At 48.1% G+C, this 21059-nt stretch overlaps 1 protein-coding gene across 2 annotated transcripts in view; it reads right to left on the bottom strand.

Moving 5' to 3' along the window:
- Positions 1–21059, bottom strand: part of LOC134927842 (uncharacterized) — a 457379-nt gene that overhangs the window by 216578 nt on the left and 219742 nt on the right. For both annotated transcript variants that reach the window (XM_063922900.1, XM_063922899.1), the window contains exon 6: positions 19034–19159. In XM_063922900.1, the coding sequence (XP_063778970.1) occupies positions 19034–19159 (126 nt within the window). The remainder of the gene's footprint in view (positions 1–19033; positions 19160–21059) is intronic.

Below are 21059 nucleotides of genomic sequence, written 5' to 3'. Positions count from 1 at the left end.
GCGGGCGTTTTTGAGCCCCTGATGGCCTTTGAGACGCCTGGGCAGGCACTGGCTGCGAAGCCTGCTGTCCCACAGCTGTTATGTCATCGAACCTTTTATGCAAGGAGTTGACACTGTCGTGTAATACCTTCCACATATCCACCCACTCTGGTGTCGGCCCCGCAGGGGGTGACATCACACTTATCGGCACCTGCTCCGCCTCCACATAAGCTTCCTCATCAAACATGTCGACACAGCCGTACCGACACACCGCACACACACAGGGAATGCTCTGACTGAGGACAGGACCCCACTAAGTCCTTAGGGGAGACAGAGAGAGAGTATGCCAGCACACACCACAGCGCTATATATCACAGGGATGCACACTATACTGAGTGATTTTTCCCAATAGCTGCTATTATACACAATTTGCGCCTAAATATATGTGCCCCCCCTCTCTTTTTAACCCTAGAAGTCTGGACCTGCAGGAGAGAGCCTGGGGAGCGTTCTTCCAGCTGAACTGTGAAGAGAAAATGGCGTTGGTGTGCTAAGGAAGATAGCCCCGCCCCTTTCTCGGCGGACTTCTCCCGCTTTTTTATATGTTTTATGGCGGGGGATTATGCACATATACAGTTTAATAACTGTATTATGTGCTATTTAGCCATGTAAGGTACTCCAATTGCTGCCCAGGGCGCCCCCCCCCCCCCCCCCCAGCGCCCTGCACCCATCAGTGACAGGAGTGTGTGGTGTGCTAAGGGAGCAATGGCGCACAGCTGCAGTGCTGTGCGCTACCTTAATGAAGGCCGGAGTCTTCAGCCGCCGCTTTTCCACTTCACTTCGTTCTTCTGGCTCTGCGAGGGGGGCGGCGGCGCGGCTCCGGGACCGGACGACCGAGGCTGGGCCTGTGTTCGATCCCTCTGGAGCTAATGGTGTCCAGTAGCCTTAGAAGCCCAAGCTAGCTGCAAGCAGGTAGGTTCGCTTCTCTCCCCTCAGTCCCACGAAGCAGTGAGTCTGTTGCCAGCAGATCTCACTGAAAATAAAAAACCTAACAAATACTTTCTTTTCTAGGAAGCTCAGGAGAGCCCCTAGGGTGCATCCAGCTCTGGCCGGGCACAGATACTAACTGAGGTCTGGAGGAGGGGCATAGAGGGAGGAGCCAGTGCACACCAGATATAGTACCTAATCTTTCTTTTAAGAGTGCCCAGTCTCCTGCAGAGCCCGTCTATACCCCATGGTCCTTACGGAGTACCCAGCATCCACTAGGACGTCAGAGAAAAAGCATAAATGCTACTTTAATACAAAATATTGAAGCCAAAAATGAGGCCCTTTGGGTCACCATAGAAACCGGGAAGAAGGACATTATTCGCATTGGGGTGATCTATAGACCACCAGGCCAGGGGCAGGATTTGGACAGGAACCTATTGTTGGACATCTCTAAAATGGTTTTAAAGGGAGAAGTCATAATCATGGGAGACTTTAATTTACCTGATGTAAATTGGGAGGGGTCTTTTGCAAGCTCAGCTATAAGTGGCAAATTTCTACATTCCTTACAGGGAGCATCTCTCAAGCAATTGGTGAGGGAGCCCACTCGCAAAGACTCAATATTAGATCTAATTCTTACAAATGGTGATAGGATATCTGATATATATGTGGGTGAGCACCTGGGATCCAGTGATCATCAAGCAGTATGGTTTAGTTTAAAGACAGGATCCAACTCCTGTCACACAAAAACAAAGGTGTTGGATTTTAGAAATGCTGACTTTGCAAAAATAGGGAGATGTTTAAGTGATTCATTGGCAGACTGGAGGGACTTGGAAGGAGTGCAGGAGAGGTGGAAAAAACTGAAAAGTGCAATACTAAGTGCAACAGACCTTTGTATCAAAAATGGTTAGGAAAAGCACCAGCAAAAGGAAGCCAGTGTGGTTCACAAAAGAAGTATCAACTAGTGTGAAAGCAAAAAAGATGGCTTTTAGGAAATACAAACAGACTCAAAATAATAACAACAAAGGTGTATCTGGACAGACGGAAGGACAGACGTGCAAAGGCAGAAGCTGAGGAGAAAATGGCCCAGTCAGTAGATAAAGGGGGCAAAACTTTTTTTAAGTATGTAAGTGAAAGGAGAAAATCAAATGGAGGAATAATAAGACTTAAGACAGAGTGAGAATTTGGTGGAGGGAGACAAGGCAATAGCAGATCACCTAAATAATTATTTTTGCTCAGTATTTACTACAGAAGTAGGGACGGGACCATAGTTAAGTTGCAAGGACATTCATAAAAATAAGGTAGATGAAAATACATTTACAGAGGAGAAGGTCCTAACAGAACTTTCAAAACTAAAAGTGGCTAAATCAATGGGACCAGATGGGATACACCCAAGGATACTCAAAGAGCTAAAAGATGTGCTGGTTACACCTTTGACAGAATTATTTAACCAGTCACTAAATACAGGTGCTAATCCAGAGGACTGGAAAAGAGCAAATGTAGTTCCACTGCACAAAAGTGGAAGCAAGGAAGAAGCAAGTATCTACAGACCAGTAAGCCTTACATCAGTAGTAGGGAAAGTAATGGAAAAACTATTAAAAGAAAGAGTAGTGGAATATCTTAAATCAAACAACTTACAGGATCCAAAACAGCATGGATTTACTAGTGGGAGATCATGCCAAACAAATCTTATTGACTTTTTTGACTCTGTGACGAAAAGAATAGATCAAGGGGGAGCTGTAGATGTAGCATATATAGACTTTAGTAAGGCATTTGACACTGTCCCACATCGCAGACTGCTAAATAAACTTGAAAGCCTGGGGGTGGATTATAAATCAGTTAAATGGATAAGAACCTGGTTGCAGGATAGGAAACAGACAGTCGTAGTTAATGGAGTGCAATCTATGGAGGGAAATGTTACCAGTGGAGTACCCCAGGGATCTGTACTTGGTCCAGTTCTCTTTAATATCTTTGTTGGTGACATTGCAGATGGTATTGAAGGGAAGATATGCCTTTTTGCAGATGATACAAAGATATGCAACAGGGTAGACACACCGGGAGGGGTAAAACAAATGATTAATGACTTAGGTAGGCTTGAGAAATGGTCAAGAACGTGGCAACTACAGTTTAATGCTAAAAAATGCAAAATCATGCACTTGGGTCTCAAAAACCCAAAGGCTAAATATAGTATCAAGGGTACTATAATGGAAACTACTGAGGAGGAAAGAGATTTAGGAGTCACTATTTCAAGTGACTTGAAGGCAGGAAAGCAATGCAACAAAGCAATGAGAAAGGCAAGTCAGATGCTTGGTTGCATAGGGAGAGGAATCAGTAGCAGGAAAAAAGAAGTGATAATGCCACTGTATAGGTCATTGGTACGGCCCCATCTGGAATACTGTGTCCAGTTCTGGAGACCCTATCTCCAGAAGGATATAAATACATTACAGAGTGTACAAAGAAGGGCAACTAAAATGGTGCATGGCCTACATCACAAAACTTTACTCGGAAAGGCTAAAAGATCTTAACATGTATAGTTTGGAAGAGAGATGGGAAAGGGGGGACATGATAGAATCTTTCAAATATATCAAGGGTCTTAAAGTTCAGGAGGGAAACATTCTTCAAAGGAAAAATAAGAATTTACTCACCGGTAATTCTATTTCTCGTAGTCCGTAGTGGATGCTGGGTACTCCGTAAGGACCATGGGGTATAGACGGGCTCCGCAGGAGACTGGGCACTCTTAAAAGAAAGATTAGGTACTATATCTGGTGTGCACTGGCTCCTCCCTCTATGCCCCTCCTCCAGACCTCAGTTAGGGAAACTGTGCCCGGAAGAGCTGACATTACTAGGAAAGGATTTGGAATCCAGGGTAAGACTCATACCAGCCACACCAATCACACTGTACAACTCGTAATAACTATACCCAGTTAACAGTATGAGCAATAACTGAGCCTCTCTCAACAGATGGCTCATACAATAACCCTTTAGTTAAGCAATAACTATATACATGTATTGCAGTGAGTCCGCACTTGGGACGGGCTCCCAGCATCCACTACGGACTACGAGAAATAGAATTACCGGTGAGTAAATTCTTATTTTCTCTGACGTCCTAGTGGATGCTGGGTACTCCGTAAGGACCATGGGGATTATACCAAAGCTCCCAAACGGGCGGGAGAGTGCGGATGACTCTGCAGCACCGAATGAGCAAACTCAAGGTCCTCCTCAGCCAGGGTATCAAACTTGTAGAATTTTGCAAAAGTGTTTGAACCCGACCAAGTAGCAGCTCGGCAAAGTTGTAAAGCCGATACCCCTCGGGCAGCCGCCCAAGAAGAGCCCACCTTCCTCGTGGAATGGGCTTTTACTGATTTAGGATGCGGCAGTCCAGCCGCAGAATGTGCAAGCTGAATGGTGCTACAGATCCAGCGAGCAATAGTCTGCTTTTAAGCAGGAGCACCCAGCTTGTTGGGTGCATGCAGGATAAATAGCGAGTCAGTTTTTCTGACTCTAGCCGTCCTGGAAACAAAGTTTCAGGGCCCGGACAACGTCCAGCAACTTGGAATCCTCCAAGTCCCTAGTAGCCGCAGGCACCACAATAGGTTGGTTCAAATGAAACGATGATACCACCTTAGGGAGAAATTGGGGACGAGTCCTCCATTCTGCCCTTTCCATATGGAAGATCAGATATGGGCTTTTACATGACAAAGCCGCCAATTCTGACACACGCCTAGTCCAAGCTAAGGCCAAAAGCATGACCACTTTCCACGTGAGATATTTTAGCTCCACGGTCTTAAGTGGCTCAAACAAGTGGGATTTTAGGAATCCAACACACGTTAAGATCCCAAGGTGCCACTGGAGGCACAAAAGGGGCTGAATATGCAGCACCCCTGTAACAACGTCCGAACTTCAGGCAGTGAAGCCAGTTCTTTTTGAGAGAAAAAAGGGATAGGGCCGAAATCTTGGCCTTTATGGATCCTAATTTTAGGCCCATAGTCACTCCTGACTGTAGGAAGTGCAGGAATCGACCCCCCTGGAATTCCTCTGTAGAGCCTTCCCGGCCACACACCAAGCAACCTATTTTCGCCATATACAGTGAAAAAGTCTTGCTGTCACGTCTTTCCTAGCCTTTATCAGCGTAGGAATAACTGCATCCGGAATGCCCTTTTCCGCTAGGATCCGGCGTTCAACCGCCATGCCGTCCAACGCAGCCGCGGTAAGTCTTGGATCAGACAGGGTCCCTGTTGCAACATGTCCTGACTGAGAGGCAGAGGCCATGGGTCCTCTGAGAGCATTTCTTGCAGTTCCGGGTACCGAGTCCTTCTTGGCCAATCCGGAGCAAAGAATATTGTTCACACTCCTCCGTTTATTACAATTCTCAGCCCTTGGGTCTGAGAGGAAGAGGAGGGAATATATAGGCCGACTGGAACACCCACGGTGTTACTAGTGCGACCACAGCTATCGCCTGAGAGTCCCTTGACCCAGCGTAAAACCTTTTTTATCTTTTTATTGAGGTGGGACGCCATGTAGTCCACCTGAGGCAGTTTCCATCAATTTGCAAAACTGCGTGAAGACTTCCTGATGAAGTCACCACTTTCCCGGGTGGAGGTCGTGTCCACTCCCGGAATGAACACTGCTGACAGTGCGCTTACTTGATTCTCCGCCCAGCGAAGAATTCTGGTGGCTTCAACCCTCGCCACCCTGCTCCTTGTGCCGTCCTGGCAGTTTACATGAGCCCCTGCGGTCTGACTGGATCAGAACCGGTTGGTCGCGAAGCAGGAACTCCGCTTGACTTATGGCGTTGTATATGGCCCTTAGTTCAAGGATATTGATGTGAAGGCAAGTCTGTTGGCTTGACCACAAACCTTGGAATTTTCTTCCCTGTGTAACTGCCCCCCACCCTCGGAGGCTTGCATCCGTGGTCACCAGGACCCAGTCCTGAATGCCGAATCTGCGGCCCTCGAGAAGGTGAGCACTCCGCAGCCACCACAGGAGAGACACCCTGGCCCTGGGGGATAGGGGGATTAACCGATGCATCTGAAGATGTGATCCAGACCACTTGTCCAGTAAGTTCCATTGTCCTTGCATGGAACCAGCCGAAGGGGATGGCCTCGTATGATGCCATCATCCTTCCCAGGACTCGAGTGCAGTGATGCACCGACACCTGTTTTGGTTTTCAATGGATTCCTGACCAGTGTCATGAGCTCCTGAGCTCTCTCTATCGGGAGATAAACCCTCTTCTGGTCTGTGTCTAGGATCATGCCTAGGCGAGGCAGATGAGCTGTAGGAACCAACTGCGACTTTGGAATATATAGAATCCAGTCGTGTTGCCGTTTCACTTCCAGAGAAGGTGATAAGCTGTCCAGCAACTGCTCTCTTGATCTCGCTGTTATGAGGAGATCATCCAAGTATGTGATAATAGTGACACCTTGCTTCCACAGGAGCACCATCATAGCCGCCATTACCTTGGTGAAATTGGTAATGACAATCCCGTACCGCAATTCTGAGGTACGCCTGATGAGGTGGATAAATGGAGACACGAAGGTATGCATCCCTTATGTCCCGATTCATTTCAGGCATGCAATGACCGCTCTTAGCGATTCCATCTTGAACCTGAACCTTTTCAGGTATATGTTCAGGGATTTTAATTCAACATGGGTCTAACCGAACCGTCTGGTTTCGGGATTATAACATGGTCGAATAATAACACCCTCTTGTTGAAGGAGGGGACCCTTGACCACCACCTGTTGAAGATACAATTTACGAATTGCAGTTAACACTGGCTCCCTCTCTTGGGGGGAAGCCCGCCGGGTCCTTGGTGAGGGGGCATCTTCTCACAGTCCAGCCTGTATCCCTGCGATACAATTTCTATTGCCCAGGGATCTAACAGGGAGTGAACCCACTTGTGGCTGAACTTACGAAGGCGTGTCCCCACCGGGCCTAGCTCCGCCTGTGGAGCCCCAGCGACATGCGGTGGATTTTTGTAGAGGCCGGGGAGGACTTCTGTTCCTGGGGACTAGCTGTGTTGTACAGCTTCTTTCCTCTGCCCCCGGCTCTGACAAGAAAGGACGCACCTCAGACTTTCTTGTTTCTTTATTCGAAAAGCTGCATTTAATAATGTCGTGCTTTCCTAGGCTGTGCAGGAATATAAGGCAAAATATCAGAATTACCAGCTATAACTGTGGAGACCAGGCCCGAGAACCTTTCTCCACACAATCCTCAGCCTTCCATATGCCTCTTAAGTCGGCATCATCTGTCCAATGTATATTCTACAGGACACGTCAAGCAGAAATCGACATAGCTTTTGTCTCTAGGACCCAGTTTACTCATGTACCTTTGGGCATGCTTTATAATTATATATCTATCACTTAAGACAGCATCTTAAAATATTTATATGCATACTAGAGTCTCAATCTCTGCTGATAAGGTACCTGTCCACGCTGCCACAGCGCTATAAACCCATGCCGACACAATCGCCGGTCTGGGTAGTATACTATAATGTGCACGCTATCTGCAGGATCCCTGAGAATAGCTAGTGCAAACAGGACACCCAAGGGGAAGATTCTCAACACATTCTGGCCCTAGTGGGGAAAGGATACAGCCTGAGAATTCTCTTGTGGGAAGCTGCCGTCTCTTGTCTGGAGATTCCCGCTCTTTTTCCCCATGAGAGGAGGGAAATTTACCTCAGCATTCTTCCCCTTAACATGTGTACTCTCGTGTCAGGGACAGATGAGTCATCAGTGATATGCAAATCATCTTTTATTCCAATAATCATATATTGAATATCTTTTAGCCCTCTTGGCTGTAACTTTGCATTATCGTAGTCGACAGTGGAGTTAAACTCCGTGTCGATACTTTGTTATTTTGGATAGTGAACATAGAGAGACTCTGAAGGACTCTGACATAGGGACAGACCAGGGTAGATTTCCTTTCTGTTCCCTAACCTTTTGTGCAATAATTTTACCTCAGCACTTACACATATCCAAACAGGTGTCGGCGTTGTTGACGGAGACACCCTCCCACACACTTATCCGCTCTATCACCTCCTTAGAGGAGCCTTTTACCTCAGACATGTCGACACACGCGTACCGACACACCACACACACAGGGGATGCTCTATTTGAAGACAGTTCCCCCACCAGGCCCTTTGGAGAGACAGAGAGAGAGTATGCCAGCACACACCACAGCGCTATATAATACAGGGATGTACACTATACTGAGTGATTTTTCCCCTATAGCAGCTTATATACACAGTTTTTCACCTAAATTTATGTGCCCCCCCTCTCTTTTTTACCCTTTGTGTACCAGGATACTGCAGGGCAGAGCCTGGGGAGCTTCCTTCCAGCTGAGCTGTGAAGAGAAAATGGCGCCGGTGTGCTGAGGAAGAAGGCCCGGCCCCCTCAGCGGCGGGCTTCTGTCCTTTTATGTACTTTAATGGCGGGGGTTAATGCACATATAGAGTTTATCAGACTGTAGTATGTGCTTTTCGCCAAGTAAGGTAATCTAATTGCTGCCCAGGGCGCCCCCCCCCCCCCAGCGCCCTGCACCCATCAGTGACCGGAGTGTGTGGTGTGCTAAGGGAGCAATGGCGCACAGCTGCAGTGCTGTGCGCTACCTTAATGAAGACGGGAGTCTTCAGCCGCCGATTTTCCACTTCTCTTCGTTCTTCTGGCTCTGCAAGGGGGATGGCGGCGCGGCTCCGGGACCGGACGACCGAGGCTGGGCCTGTGTTCGATCCCTCTGGAGCTAATGGTGTCCAGTAGCCTTAGAAGCCCAAGCTAGCTGCAAGCAGGTAGGTTCGCTTCTCTCCCCTCAGTCCCACGTAGCAGTGAGTCTGTTGCCAGCAGATCTCACTGAAAATAAAAAACCTAACAAATACTTTCTTTTCTAGGAAGCTCAGAAGAGCCCCTAGGGTGCATCCAGCTCTGGCCGGGCACAGATACTAACTGAGGTCTGGAGGAGGGGCATAGAGGGAGGAGCCAGTGCACACCAGATATAGTACCTTATCTTTCTTTTAAGAGTGCCCAGTCTCCTGCGGAGCCCGTCTATACCCCATGGTCCTTACGGAGTACCCAGCATCCACTAGGACGTCAGAGAAAGAAGTATTAGAACTCGAGGGCATACATTGAGACTGGAGGGGGGGAGGTTCAGGGGAAATTTAAGGAAAAATTACTTCACAGAAAGGGTAATGGATAAGTGGAATAGCCTCCCATCAGAGGTGGTAGAGGCTAAGACTGTAGGGCAATTTAAACATGCTTGGGACAGGCATATGAATATCCTTACAAAGAATTAAGGTTAAAAAAGGGTTGAGATTGCCTAAAGGATAAAATAAAAAAGGGGCAGACCAGATGGGCCAAGTGGTTCTTATCTGCCGCCAAATTCTATGTTTCTAAGTTCTCAATGGGATTAAGGTCTGGGGAGTTTCTGGCCATGGAGCCCTAAATTTCGATGTGTTGTTCCCCTAGCCACTTAGTGATCACTTTTGCCGTATGGCAAGGTGCTCCACCATGCTAGTAAAGGCACTTTTCATCAACAAACTGTTCTTGGATGGTTGGGAGAAGTTGCTCTTGGAGGATGTTTTGGTACCATTCTTTATTCATGGTTGTGTTAGTCAAAATTGTGAGTGAGCCCATGTCCTTGGCTGAGATGCTAAAGCACACATGAATGGTCTCAGGATGCTTTACTGTTGGCATGACACAGGACTGATGGTAGCGCTCACCTTTCCTTGTTCCGCTCGGGCGAGCAAAGCCGCTGGAGCTGACATTACTGTTATATTGTTCAGTGATTTTGACTGGCTGGTAACTAGTATACTGATAAACACACATATGTGAGCTTGAGATACAGCAATATATAGCAGACAGATACGCATAGGTGAGAGAGACATCAATATATACTGATGACAGCACATAGGTTAGCGTGAGACATCAATATATAAGGAGGAAAACGCTTATGCACAGAGTGCATGAAAAAGCTTTCCAAATAAGATACTTGTTCAACTCCTGATGCCATATGTTCTATGGTACGGAACAAAGGTAGATCAGACACCAATTGGGTGTCGAACTGCCAGGAGCAAACAACTTGGAGTTACACAGGAACAGCTACAGCAGCTGCACTAGCATGATCTTGCTGAAGCACTACCAGCCTTCCAAGTTAGAGGACAAAAGTGTGACCACGACAACTCCACAAGGGGGACACACCGGCCCTGGATGCCTGCCCTACACTAGACCTTGCTTGACAGTCCGCGAAAATGCCACAGACCTGTCCATCCGGTATTTTAATATTACACTGGGCACAAGTAAACCATGCTATTGGTTTACTTTCTGGTTTGATGGATTATTACACCTGTCTGCTTCCTTAGAGGCCAATTCATGAAGCAGTGAAAAGTGTGGAGAAGTTAGCCCGTGGAGAAGTTACCCATGGCAACCAATCAGCTGCTCTGTATCATTTTATAGCATGCAAATTATAAATGTTACATCAATGCTGATTAGTTGCCATGGGCAACTTCTCCACAGGCTCACCTCTCCACCCTTTACACTGCTTCATGAATAGACCCCTTAATGTTTCCATGCGTTCTTGTTAAGTATAGCAGACAAAGGAAAATCAATTTCCAGATACTGGAAAAATGCACACAGGGCATTCACCCTCCTACCACAAATAACCATGGCAATAATAGATATTAAAATATTCATCCTTCCCTTGGAAGATTCTCCAGAGTCTTGAGGTTGCAAAAAAAGAGGAGCAGCGGTGACTTGAAGCAGGTTGAAAACACAGGAACCAGGAGAGAACAACCAGTTCCCATAGAAGCAGGGGAGACCAGCAGCTCCAGGCTACACCTCGTCTGTACTGGGCTGCAGTCACTAAGCGCTACTCCCCCTGTGTGGAGAAAGCACTTAGTATGCCCTAAGGCTGCATGTGAGTGGTGCACTCTCTGCAATGGAACCGCCCTAGGAAACCCGGAAAAATGGCTCCGCCATCCAGGGCAGCGCTGTCGCTACTGCACCCCCTAAAGGGTTGACAGTGCGCACAAACCCTGGGCCCAGGAGGTCTCTAATAGAGACCAGAAGGCACTGGAGGGGTTCCTGCATGAGTGCCTCCCCCCACCCCTGCCACATGCAGCCGCTGCACTATAGGTATGCTGCGCACAGCTTACGAGAAAGAAAAATAAAAATAGTTATAACCTAATAAAGGCTGATAAACTGGAATTCTGGGGTTGCAGGGGGGAGGAGATTACTTTTTAAAGCTACAGTTTAATTCCGATGCCAGCTCCAGCCCCAACCTGCAATCCCATGGTTCAGTGTCCCTCAGCTGTGATGAAGGAGAAAATATATAACTGTGCAATGTCACAGAAAATAGCCACAGGTGAATGTATCAGTAATTGACTATAGCATGCTCTTCAACAGCATGCAATAAGGTTTATAAGGATTTTAAGTGATTGCAAGGCAGATACACTGTAGTTTGTAATGGTCAGGGAGGGGGGAGAGCTGTGAACATAAACCTGTGTGTGGTAGTGTGAGGAATGTAGTACCCTGCTATTTAGTACAAAGCCTTACCAGCTGCAGCGGAGTCAGTAGGTGGTACATCATATGCAGCATGGCGGGACTGGTATGGTGGAACCCGCAGGTGGTGTCCTGCTTACTGAGAACTGTAGCAGGTATGGAGAAAGGGCAGTATGGAAACAGCAATAATAGCCGCAAACACTCTCAAATATGGGAAGATGAGCCCCAGTAACTTCTAGCAGCAGGAGTGCGGTATTAGAAGGGAGTGTCAATGTTTAGAACCAGGTGACAGGAGGCCAGAGGAAGGACAGGTGTAGGAAGAGTATTCATCAGCAGGAGAGGTCTCCAGGAGGATGAGGTCTGATGGTGGAGCAGTTCCCTCACGAGCCCAAGTGGTCAGTGAGTCGGATAGTAGCCCCCCAGTGGGTGCTATTATGTATAAGTTTCAAGAAGGTGCCATTGTTTGCGAGGATTCAGTGGAAAGAAAACCCTGGTGTTGTGGAGCTGGCCAATGAGGTGGAGACCATCTCAGTGAGCGACGCAGGACTACAGTAGTCTCCAGGGCACCAAAAAGGTCCCAGACTAGGGAGGCCAATCCCGGGCCGTTTTTTCAATCCCGGGATTCGGGATTGAAAAAAAACGCTCAATACCGGGATTGCAGTAGGGAGCAGGGAGAGTGGGAGTGGAGGGCAGTGGAAAAGAGTGTAGGGAGCACGGAGACTGTAGGGAGCAGCACTGGAGGGTGGGTGTAGTGTAGGGACTAGGGAGCAGCGCTGGAGGGTGGGTGTAGTGTAGGGACTAGAGAGCAGCGCTGGAGGGTGGGTGTAGTGTAGGGACTAGGGAGCAGCGCTGGAGGGTGGGTGTAGTGTAGGGACTAGGGAGCAGCGCTGGAGGGTGGGTGTAGTGTAGGGACTAGGGAGCAGCGCTGGAGGGTGTAGGAAGCGGAGCGGGAGGGAGGCTGAAGCGAGCACCACAGTGAGGGAGGGTTGGTGTCAGGCAAACTACACTTACTGTTAGACGGGCAGCAGGCGGCAGCCATGGACAAGACGCGCTGAGCGCGCCGGAGGACTTTCAAATTGTAGTGCTAGCCGTCAGCCAGTCAGAACGGGCAGTCTGGCAGCCAATCAGGAGCCGCTGCGGCCGCTTCCCTGATTGGCCGCCGGTCCACCAGCTGTGATTGGCTGGCGGCCGGCGCTACATTTGAAATGCCGCCGCGTTCTGTGTACATGGCTGCCGCCCGCCTAATAGTAAGTGTTAGTTACACCAACCCTCCCTCGCTGCTGCGTTGCACATGCAATCCCGTGAATCCCGGGATTGGAGGCTCCAATCCCGGGATTCAAATCCTGGCATTTTTGGGCCTAAATCCCGGGATCCCGATCCCGGGATTGGCCTCCCTATCCCAGACCGATAGTCCAGTGTGGGGTTAGGCAATAAGCACTTCGGCAATTAAATATGCAGATTTGTTCTTAAAATTATACTGAAAAAGGATATGTGACTCTAAAGATGGCGGACCACTTGTCGCTGAGTAAGGATACTGTGGGCCACCCATATCTTTATTCAGTATTATTTTTAGAACAAATCTGCATATTTGTTAATACAATTATACTGAATCAGGTTTAAATAGCTATTTCCATAATTTTATTTTAAAAATCCCAAAACACTAATTTAACAACTTTAGGGACATTTAAAAAAAAATATTAGCAAGTTAAGTGGTTATGGACTCTCACATAAGCAAGTATGTTTTACAATTCAGAAGTCCAGAGAAAACGCACAAGCATAAAAATAGATCAGTTGGGGTTTTCTCTATTGCCTGTAATGAATTCTCCCAAGCATGCATCTTACTTCCATGTACACAATAATAAGAATTTACTTACCGATAATTCTATTTCTCGTAGTCCGTAGTGGATGCTGGGAACTCCGTAAGGACCATGGGAATAGCGGCTCCGCAGGAGACTGGGCACAAAAGTAAAATCTTTAGGACTACCTGGTGTGCACTGGCTCCTCCCCCTATGACCCTCCTCCAAGCCTCAGTTAGGATACTGTGCCCGGACGAGCGTACACAATAAGGAAGGATTTTGAATCCCGGGTAAGACTCATACCAGCCACACCAATCACACCGTACAACCTGTGATCTGAACCCAGTTAACAGCATGATAACAGAGGAGCCTCTGAAAAGATGGCTCACAACAATAATAACCCGATTTTTGTAACAATAACTATGTACAAGTATTGCAGACAATCCGCACTTGGGATGGGCGCCCAGCATCCACTACGGACTACGAGAAATAGAATTATTGGTGAGTAAATTCTTATTTTCTCTGACGTCCTAGTGGATGCTGGGAACTCCGTAAGGACCATGGGGATTATACCAAAGCTCCCAAACGGGCGGGAGAGTGCGGATGACTCTGCAGCACCGAATGAGAGAACTCAAGGTCCTCCTCAGCCAGGGTATCAAATTTGTAGAATTTAGCAAACGTGTTTGCCCCTGACCAAGTAGCTGCTCGGCAAAGTTGTAAAGCCGAGACCCCTCGGGCAGCCGCCCAAGATGAGCCCACCTTCCTTGTGGAATGGGCTTTTACAGATTTTGGCTGTGGCAGGCCTGCCACAGAATGTGCAAGCTGAATTGTACTACAAATCCAACGAGCAATAGTCTGCTTAGAAGCAGGAGCACCCAGCTTGTTGGGTGCATACAGGATAAACAGCGAGTCAGATTTCCTGACTCCAGCCGTCCTGGAAACATATATTTTCAGGGCCCTGACTACGTCCAGCAACTTGGAGTCCTCCAAGTCCCTAGTAGCCGCAGGTACCACAATAGGCTGGTTCAAGTGAAACGCTGAAACCACCTTAGGGAGAAATTGAGGACGAGTCCTCAATTCCGCCCTGTCTGAATGGAAGATCAGATAAGGGCTTTTACAGGATAAAGCCCGCCAATTCTGACACGTGCCTGGCCGAGGCCAGGGCCAACAACATGACCACTTTCCATGTGAGATATTTTAACTCCACAGATTCAAGTGGTTCAAACCAATATGACTTTAGGAACCCCAAAACTACATTGAGATCCCAAGGTGCCACTGGAGGCACAAAAGGAGGCTGTATATGCAGTACCCCTTTTACAGACGTCTGAACTTCAGGTAGTGAAGCTAGTTCTTTCTGGAAGAAAATTGACAGGGCCGAAATTTGAACCTTAATGGACCCCAATTTTAGGCCCATAGACACTCCTGTTTACAGGAAATGCAGGAATCGACCTAGTTGAAATTCCTCCATCGGGGCCTTACTGGCCTCGCACCACGCAACATATTTTCGCCAAATGCGGTGATAATGCTTTACGGTTACATCCTTTCTGGCTTGACCAGGGTAGGGATGACTTCATCCGGAATGCCTTTTTCCTTCAGGATCCGGCGTTAAACCGCCCTGCCGTCAAACGCAGCCGCGGTAAGTCTTGGAATAGACAGGGTCCTTGCTGGAGCAGGTCCCTTCTTAGAGGTAGAGGCCACGGGTCCTCCGTGAGCATCTCTTGAAATTCCGGGTACCAAGTCCTTCTTGGTCAATCCGGAGCCACGAGTATAATTCTTACTCCCCTCCGTCTTATAATTCTCAGTACTTTTGGTATGAGAGGAAGAGGAGGGAACACATACACACTGACTGGTACACCCACGGTGTTACCAGAGCGTCCACAGCTATTGCCTGAGGGTCCCTTGACCTGGCGCAATACCTGTCCAATTTTTTGTTTAGGCGGGACGCCATCATGTCCACCTCTGGTTTTTCCCAATGGTTTACAATCATGTGGAAGACTTCTGGGTGAAGTCCCCACTCTCCCGGGTGGAGGTCGTGCCTGCTGAGGAAGTCTGCTTCCCAGTTGTCCACTCCCGGAATGAACACTGCTGACAGTGCTATCACATGATTTTCCGCCCAGCGAAAAATCCTTGCAGCTTCTGCCACTGCCCTCCTGCTTCTTGTGCCGCCCTGTCTGTTTACGTGGGCGACTGCCGTGATGTTGTCCGACTGGATCAGCACCGGCTGACCTTGAAGCAGAGGTCTTGCTTGGCTTAGGGCATTGTAAATGGCCCTTATCTCCAAATATTTATGTGAAGTGATGTCTCTAGGCTTGACCACAAGTCCTGGAAATTTCTTCCCTGTGTGACTGCTCCCCAGCCTCTCAGGCTGGCATCCGTGGTCACCAGGACCCAGTCCTGAATGCCGAATCTGCGGCCCTCTAGAAGATGAGCACTCTGCAACCACCACAGGAGAAACACCCTTGTCTTTGGTGACAGGGTTATCCGCTGATGCATCTGAAGATGCGATCCAGACCATTTGTCCAGCAGGTCCCACTGGAAAGTTCTTGAGTGGAATCTGCCGAATGGAATTGCTTCGTAGGAAGCCACCATTTTTCCCAGGACCCTTGTGCACTGATGCACTGACACTTGGCCTGGTTTTAGGAGGTTTCTGACTAGTTCGGATAACTCCCTGGCTTTCTCCTCCGGGAGAAAACACCTTTTTCTGGACTGTGTCCAGAATCATCCCTAGGAATAGAAGGCGTGTCGACGGGATCAGCTGCGATTTTGGAATATTGAGAATCCAACCGTGCTGCCGCAGCACTATCTGAGATAGTGCTACCCCGACTTCCAACTGTTCCCTGGATCTTGCCCTTATCAGGAGATCGTCCAAGTAAGGGATAACTAAAACTCCCTTCTTTCGAAGGAGTATCATCATTTCGGCCATTACCTTGGTAAAGACCCGGGGTGCCGTGGACAATCCAAACGGCAGCGTCTGAAACTGATAGTGACAGTTCTGTACCACAAACCTGAGGTACCCTTGGAGAAGGGTAAAATTGGGACATGTAGGTAAGCATTTTTGATGTCCAGAGAGACCATATAGTCCCCTTCTTCCAGGTTTGCAATCACTGCTCTGAGTGACTCCATCTTGAATTTGAACCTTTGTATGTAAGTGTTCAAGGATTTTAGATTTAAAATTGGTCTCACCGAGCCGTCCGGCTTCGGTACCACAAATAGTGTGGAATAGTACCCCTTTCCCTGTTGCAGGAGGGGTACCTTGATTATCACCTGCTGGGAATACAGCCTGTGAATGGCTTGCAATACTGTCTCCCTGTCTGAGGGAGACGTCGGTAAAGCAGACTTTATGAAACGGCGAGGGGGAGACGTCTCGAATTTCTTGAGACGGGCCCCCACCGTGCCTGAGACCGCTTGTAAAGCCCAGCGTCATGCTGAGGACTTTTCGGAGGCGGGAGAGGGCTTTTGTTCCTGGGAATTGGCTGTTTGCTGCAGCCTTTTTCCTCTCCCTCTGCCACGGGGCAGAAATGAGGCGCCTTTTGCCCGCTTGCCCTTATGGGGCCGAAAGGACTGCGCCTGATAATACGGCGTCTTCTTAGGTTGAGAAGCTACCTGGGGTAAAAATGTGGATTTTCCAGCCGTTGCCGTGGCCACCAGGTCTGTTAGACCTACCCCAAATAACTCCTCCCTTTTATAAGGCGATACTTCCATATGCCTTTTGGAATCAGCATCACCTGACCACTGTCCTGTCCATAACCCTCTTCTGGCAGAAATGGACAGCGCACTTACTCTTGATGCCAGTCGGCAAATATCCCTCTGTGCATCACGCATATATAGAAATGCATCTTTTAAATGCTCTATAGTTAGTAATATACTGTCCCTATCTAGGGTATCAATATTGTCAGTCAGGGAATCCGACCAAGCCACCCCAGCACTGCACATCCAGGCTGAGGCGATTGCTGGTCGCAGTATCACACCCGTGTGAGTGTATATACATTTTAGGATATTTTACTGCTTTCTGTCAGCAGGTTCCTTAAGGGCGGCCGTATCCGGGGACGGTAGTGCCACCTGTTTAGACAAGCGTGTGAGCGCTTTATTCACCCTAAGGGGTGTTTCCCAACGTGCCCTATCCTCCGGCGGGAAGGGGTATGATGCTAATAACTTTTTAGGAATTAACAGTTTTTATCGGGGGAAACCCACGCATCATCACACACTTCATTTAATTCCTCAGATGCAGGAAAAACTACAGGCAGTTTTTTCTCACCCAACATAATACCCTTTTTAGTGGTACTGGTATTATCAGAAATGTGTAAAAACATTTTCCATAGCCTCAATCATGTAACGTGTGGCCCTACTGGAAGTCACATTCGTCTCTTAATCGTCGACACTGGAGTCAGTATCCGTGTCGGCGTCTGTATCTGCCATCTGCGGTAACGGGCGTTTTAGGGCCCCAGATGGCTTTTGAGACACCTGGACAGGCACAGGCTGAGTCGCCGGCTGTCTCATGTCAACAATCTTTTGTAAAGAGCTGACACTGTCACATAATTCCTTCCATAAGCTCATCCACTCAGGTGTCGACTCCCTAGGGGGTGACATCTCTGTTACAGGCAATTGCTCCGCCTCCACCTCATTTTCCTCCTCATACATGTCGACACAACGTACCGACACACAGCACACACACAGGGAATGCTCTGATAGAGGACAGGACCCCACTAACCCTTTGGGGAGACAGAGGGAGAGTATGCCAGCACACACCAGAGCGCTATATATATATATATATATACAGGGATAACCTTATATAAGTGTTTTTCCCCTTATAGCTGCTGTATTGTTATACTGCGCCTAATTAGTGCCCCCCTCTCTTTTTTAACCCCTTTCTGTAGTGTAGTAACTGCAGGGGAGAGCCAGGGAGCTTCCCTCCAACGGAGCTGTGAGAGAAAATGGCGCCAGTGTGCTGAGGAGATAGGCTCCGCCCCCTTCTCGGCGGCCTTTTCTCCCGTTTTTCTGTGGAATCTGGCAGGGGTTAAAATTCATCCATATAGCCCTGGGGGCTATATGTGATGTATTTTCGCCAGCCAAGGTGTTTTTATTGCTGCTCAGGGCGCCCCCCCCTAGCGCCCTGCACCCTCAGTGACCGAAGTGTGAAGTGTGCTGAGGAGCAATGGCGCACAGCTGCAGTGCAGTGCGCTACCTTGGTGAAGACAGGATGTCTTCTGCCGCCGATTTTTCCGGACCTCTTCTTGCTTCTGGCTCTGTAAGGGGGCCGGCGGCGCGGCTCTGGGACCGAGCTCCGAGGCTGGGCCTGTGTTCGGTCCCTCTGGAGCTAATGGTGTCCAGTAGCCTAAGAAGCCCAATCCACTCTGCACGCAGGTGAGTTCGCGTCTTCTCCCCTTAGTCCCTCGATGCAGTGAGCCTGTTGCCAGCAGGTCTCACTGAAAATAAAAAACCTAAAACTAAACTTTCACTAAGAAGCTCAGGAGAGCCCCTAGTGTGCACCCTTCTCGGCCGGGCACAAAAATCTAACTGAGGCTTGGAGGAGGGTCATAGGGGAGGAGCCAGTGCACACCAGGTAGTCCTAAAGCTTTTACTTTTGTGCCCAGTCTCCTGCGGAGCCGCTATTCCCATGGTCCTTACGGAGTTCCCAGCATCCACTAGGACGTCAGAGAAAATCAGGAAATATTAGGTTCCTATCATTTGTTTATTTACTAGTGAAAGAGATGCAATGTAGAATAGGAAACTTCAGAAAACATTCAAAAGATAAAATTATGGAAATTCTCACACAAGAGTTTAAAGGCTTACATTAACAGCACCAGTTCCTTCCAAACGTTCTATCTCTTTTGCGTATTCCCGAAGCAGAAGTTCTAATTGAGGCTTTTGAAACCCTGTACGTTTCACGTCTTCCAGCAAAAACATATAATGTTTTTCCTAAAAATAAAAGCAGAAAATAATTTGCTTGTTTTAAAAGTAAACAAAAATAACCGCATAACAACATGATAAGGGTTGTAGTTTCGAGCACTATAACAAAAATAAAAAAATTATTTACGTAAAGTACTAAAGTGACACCTTTTTTCCTCTCACTACCAGCTACCTTTTCAATGTATTGGTGAGTAGAGCTCACCACAGTGACCACAGGAAATAATGCTTGTTGGTTATTTCTGTGTATATAATAATATTCTGATAATGTGCTTCTGATGAACCCTTACTACCTCTCTAGATTACTGTGATCTGTAAATTAAGGTCTATTAGCAGTACCTGCAATGTGAGTTGAAGTGCCACACGTTGTTAACCCTGGTCTAAATATTGAGCAGCTTTGAAGAAAAAGAGGGATTTCCAGGAGATCTCGCCAAGGAATCGAGACATTGAAAAAATAAGAATTTACTTACCGATAATTCTATTTCTCGTAGTCCGTAGTGGATGCTGGGGACTCCGTCAGGACCATGGGGATTAGCGGCTCCGCAGGAGACAGGGCACAAAAGTAAAAGCTTTAGGATCAGGTGGTGTGCACTGGCTCCTCCCCCTATGACCCTCCTCCAAGCCTCAGTTAGGATACTGTGCCCGGACGAGCGTACACAATAAGGAAGCATTTTTGAATCCCGGGTAAGACTCATACCAGCCACCCCAATCACACTGTACAACCTGTGATCTGAACCCGGTTAACAGCATGATAACAGCGGAGCCTCTGAAAAGATGGCTCACAACAATAATAACCCGATTTTTGTAACAATAACTATGTACAAGTATTGCAGACAATCCGCACTTGGGATGGGCGCCCAGCATCCACTACGGACTACGAGAAATAGAATTATCGGTAAGTAAATTCTTATTTTCTCGGACGTCCTAAGTGGATGCTGGGGACTCCGTCAGGACCATGGGGATTATACCAAAGCTCCCAAACGGGCGGGAGAGTGCGGATGACTCTGCAGCACCGAGTGAGAGAACTCCAGGTCCTCCTCAGCCAGGGTGTGCCCCTGACCAAGTAGCAGCTCGGCAAAGTTGTAAAGCCGAGACCCCTCGGGCAGCCGCCCAAGATGAGCCCACCTTCCTTGTGGAATGGGCATTTACATATTTTGGCTGTGGCAGGCCTGCCACAGAATGTGCAAGCTGAATTGTACTACACATCCAACTAGCAATCGTCTGCTTAGAAGCAAGAGCACCCAGTTTTTTGGGTGCATACAGGATAACAGCAAGTCAGTTTTCCTGACTCCAGCCGTCCTGGAAACCTATATTTTTCAGGGCCCTGACAACATCTAGCAACTTGGAGTCCTCCAAGTCCCTAGTAGCCGCAGGTACCACAATAAGTTGGTTCAGGTGAAACGCTGACACCACCTTAGGGAGAAACTGGGGACGAGTCCGCAGCTCTGCCCTGTCCGAATGGACAATCACATATGGGCTTTTGTGAGACAAAGCCGCCAATTCTGACACTCGCCTGGCCGAGGCCAGGGCCAACATCATGGTTACTTTCCATGTGAGATATTTCAAATCCACAGATTTGAGCGGTTTAAACCAATGTGATTTGAGGAATCCCAGAACTACGTTGAGATCCCACAGTGCCACTGGAGGCACAAAAGGGGTTGTATATGCAGTACTCCCTTGACAAACTTCTGGACTTCAGGAACTGAAGCCAATTCTTTCTGGAAGAAAATCGACAGGGCCGAAATTTGAACCTTAATGGACCCCAATTTGAGGCCCATAGACACTCCTGTTTGCAGGAAATGCAGGAATCGACCGAGTTGAAATTTCTTCGTGGGGCCTTCCTGGCCTCACACCACGCAACATATTTTCGCCACATGTGGTGATAACGTTGTGTGGTCACCTCCTTCCTGGC

This window comes from Pseudophryne corroboree, chromosome 5 (genome assembly GCF_028390025.1).
Source record: "Pseudophryne corroboree isolate aPseCor3 chromosome 5, aPseCor3.hap2, whole genome shotgun sequence".
Lineage (NCBI taxonomy): Eukaryota > Metazoa > Chordata > Amphibia > Anura > Myobatrachidae > Pseudophryne > Pseudophryne corroboree.
Note: the sequence above shows the minus strand (reverse complement) of the source record. Positions and strands in the feature narration are given on the sequence as shown.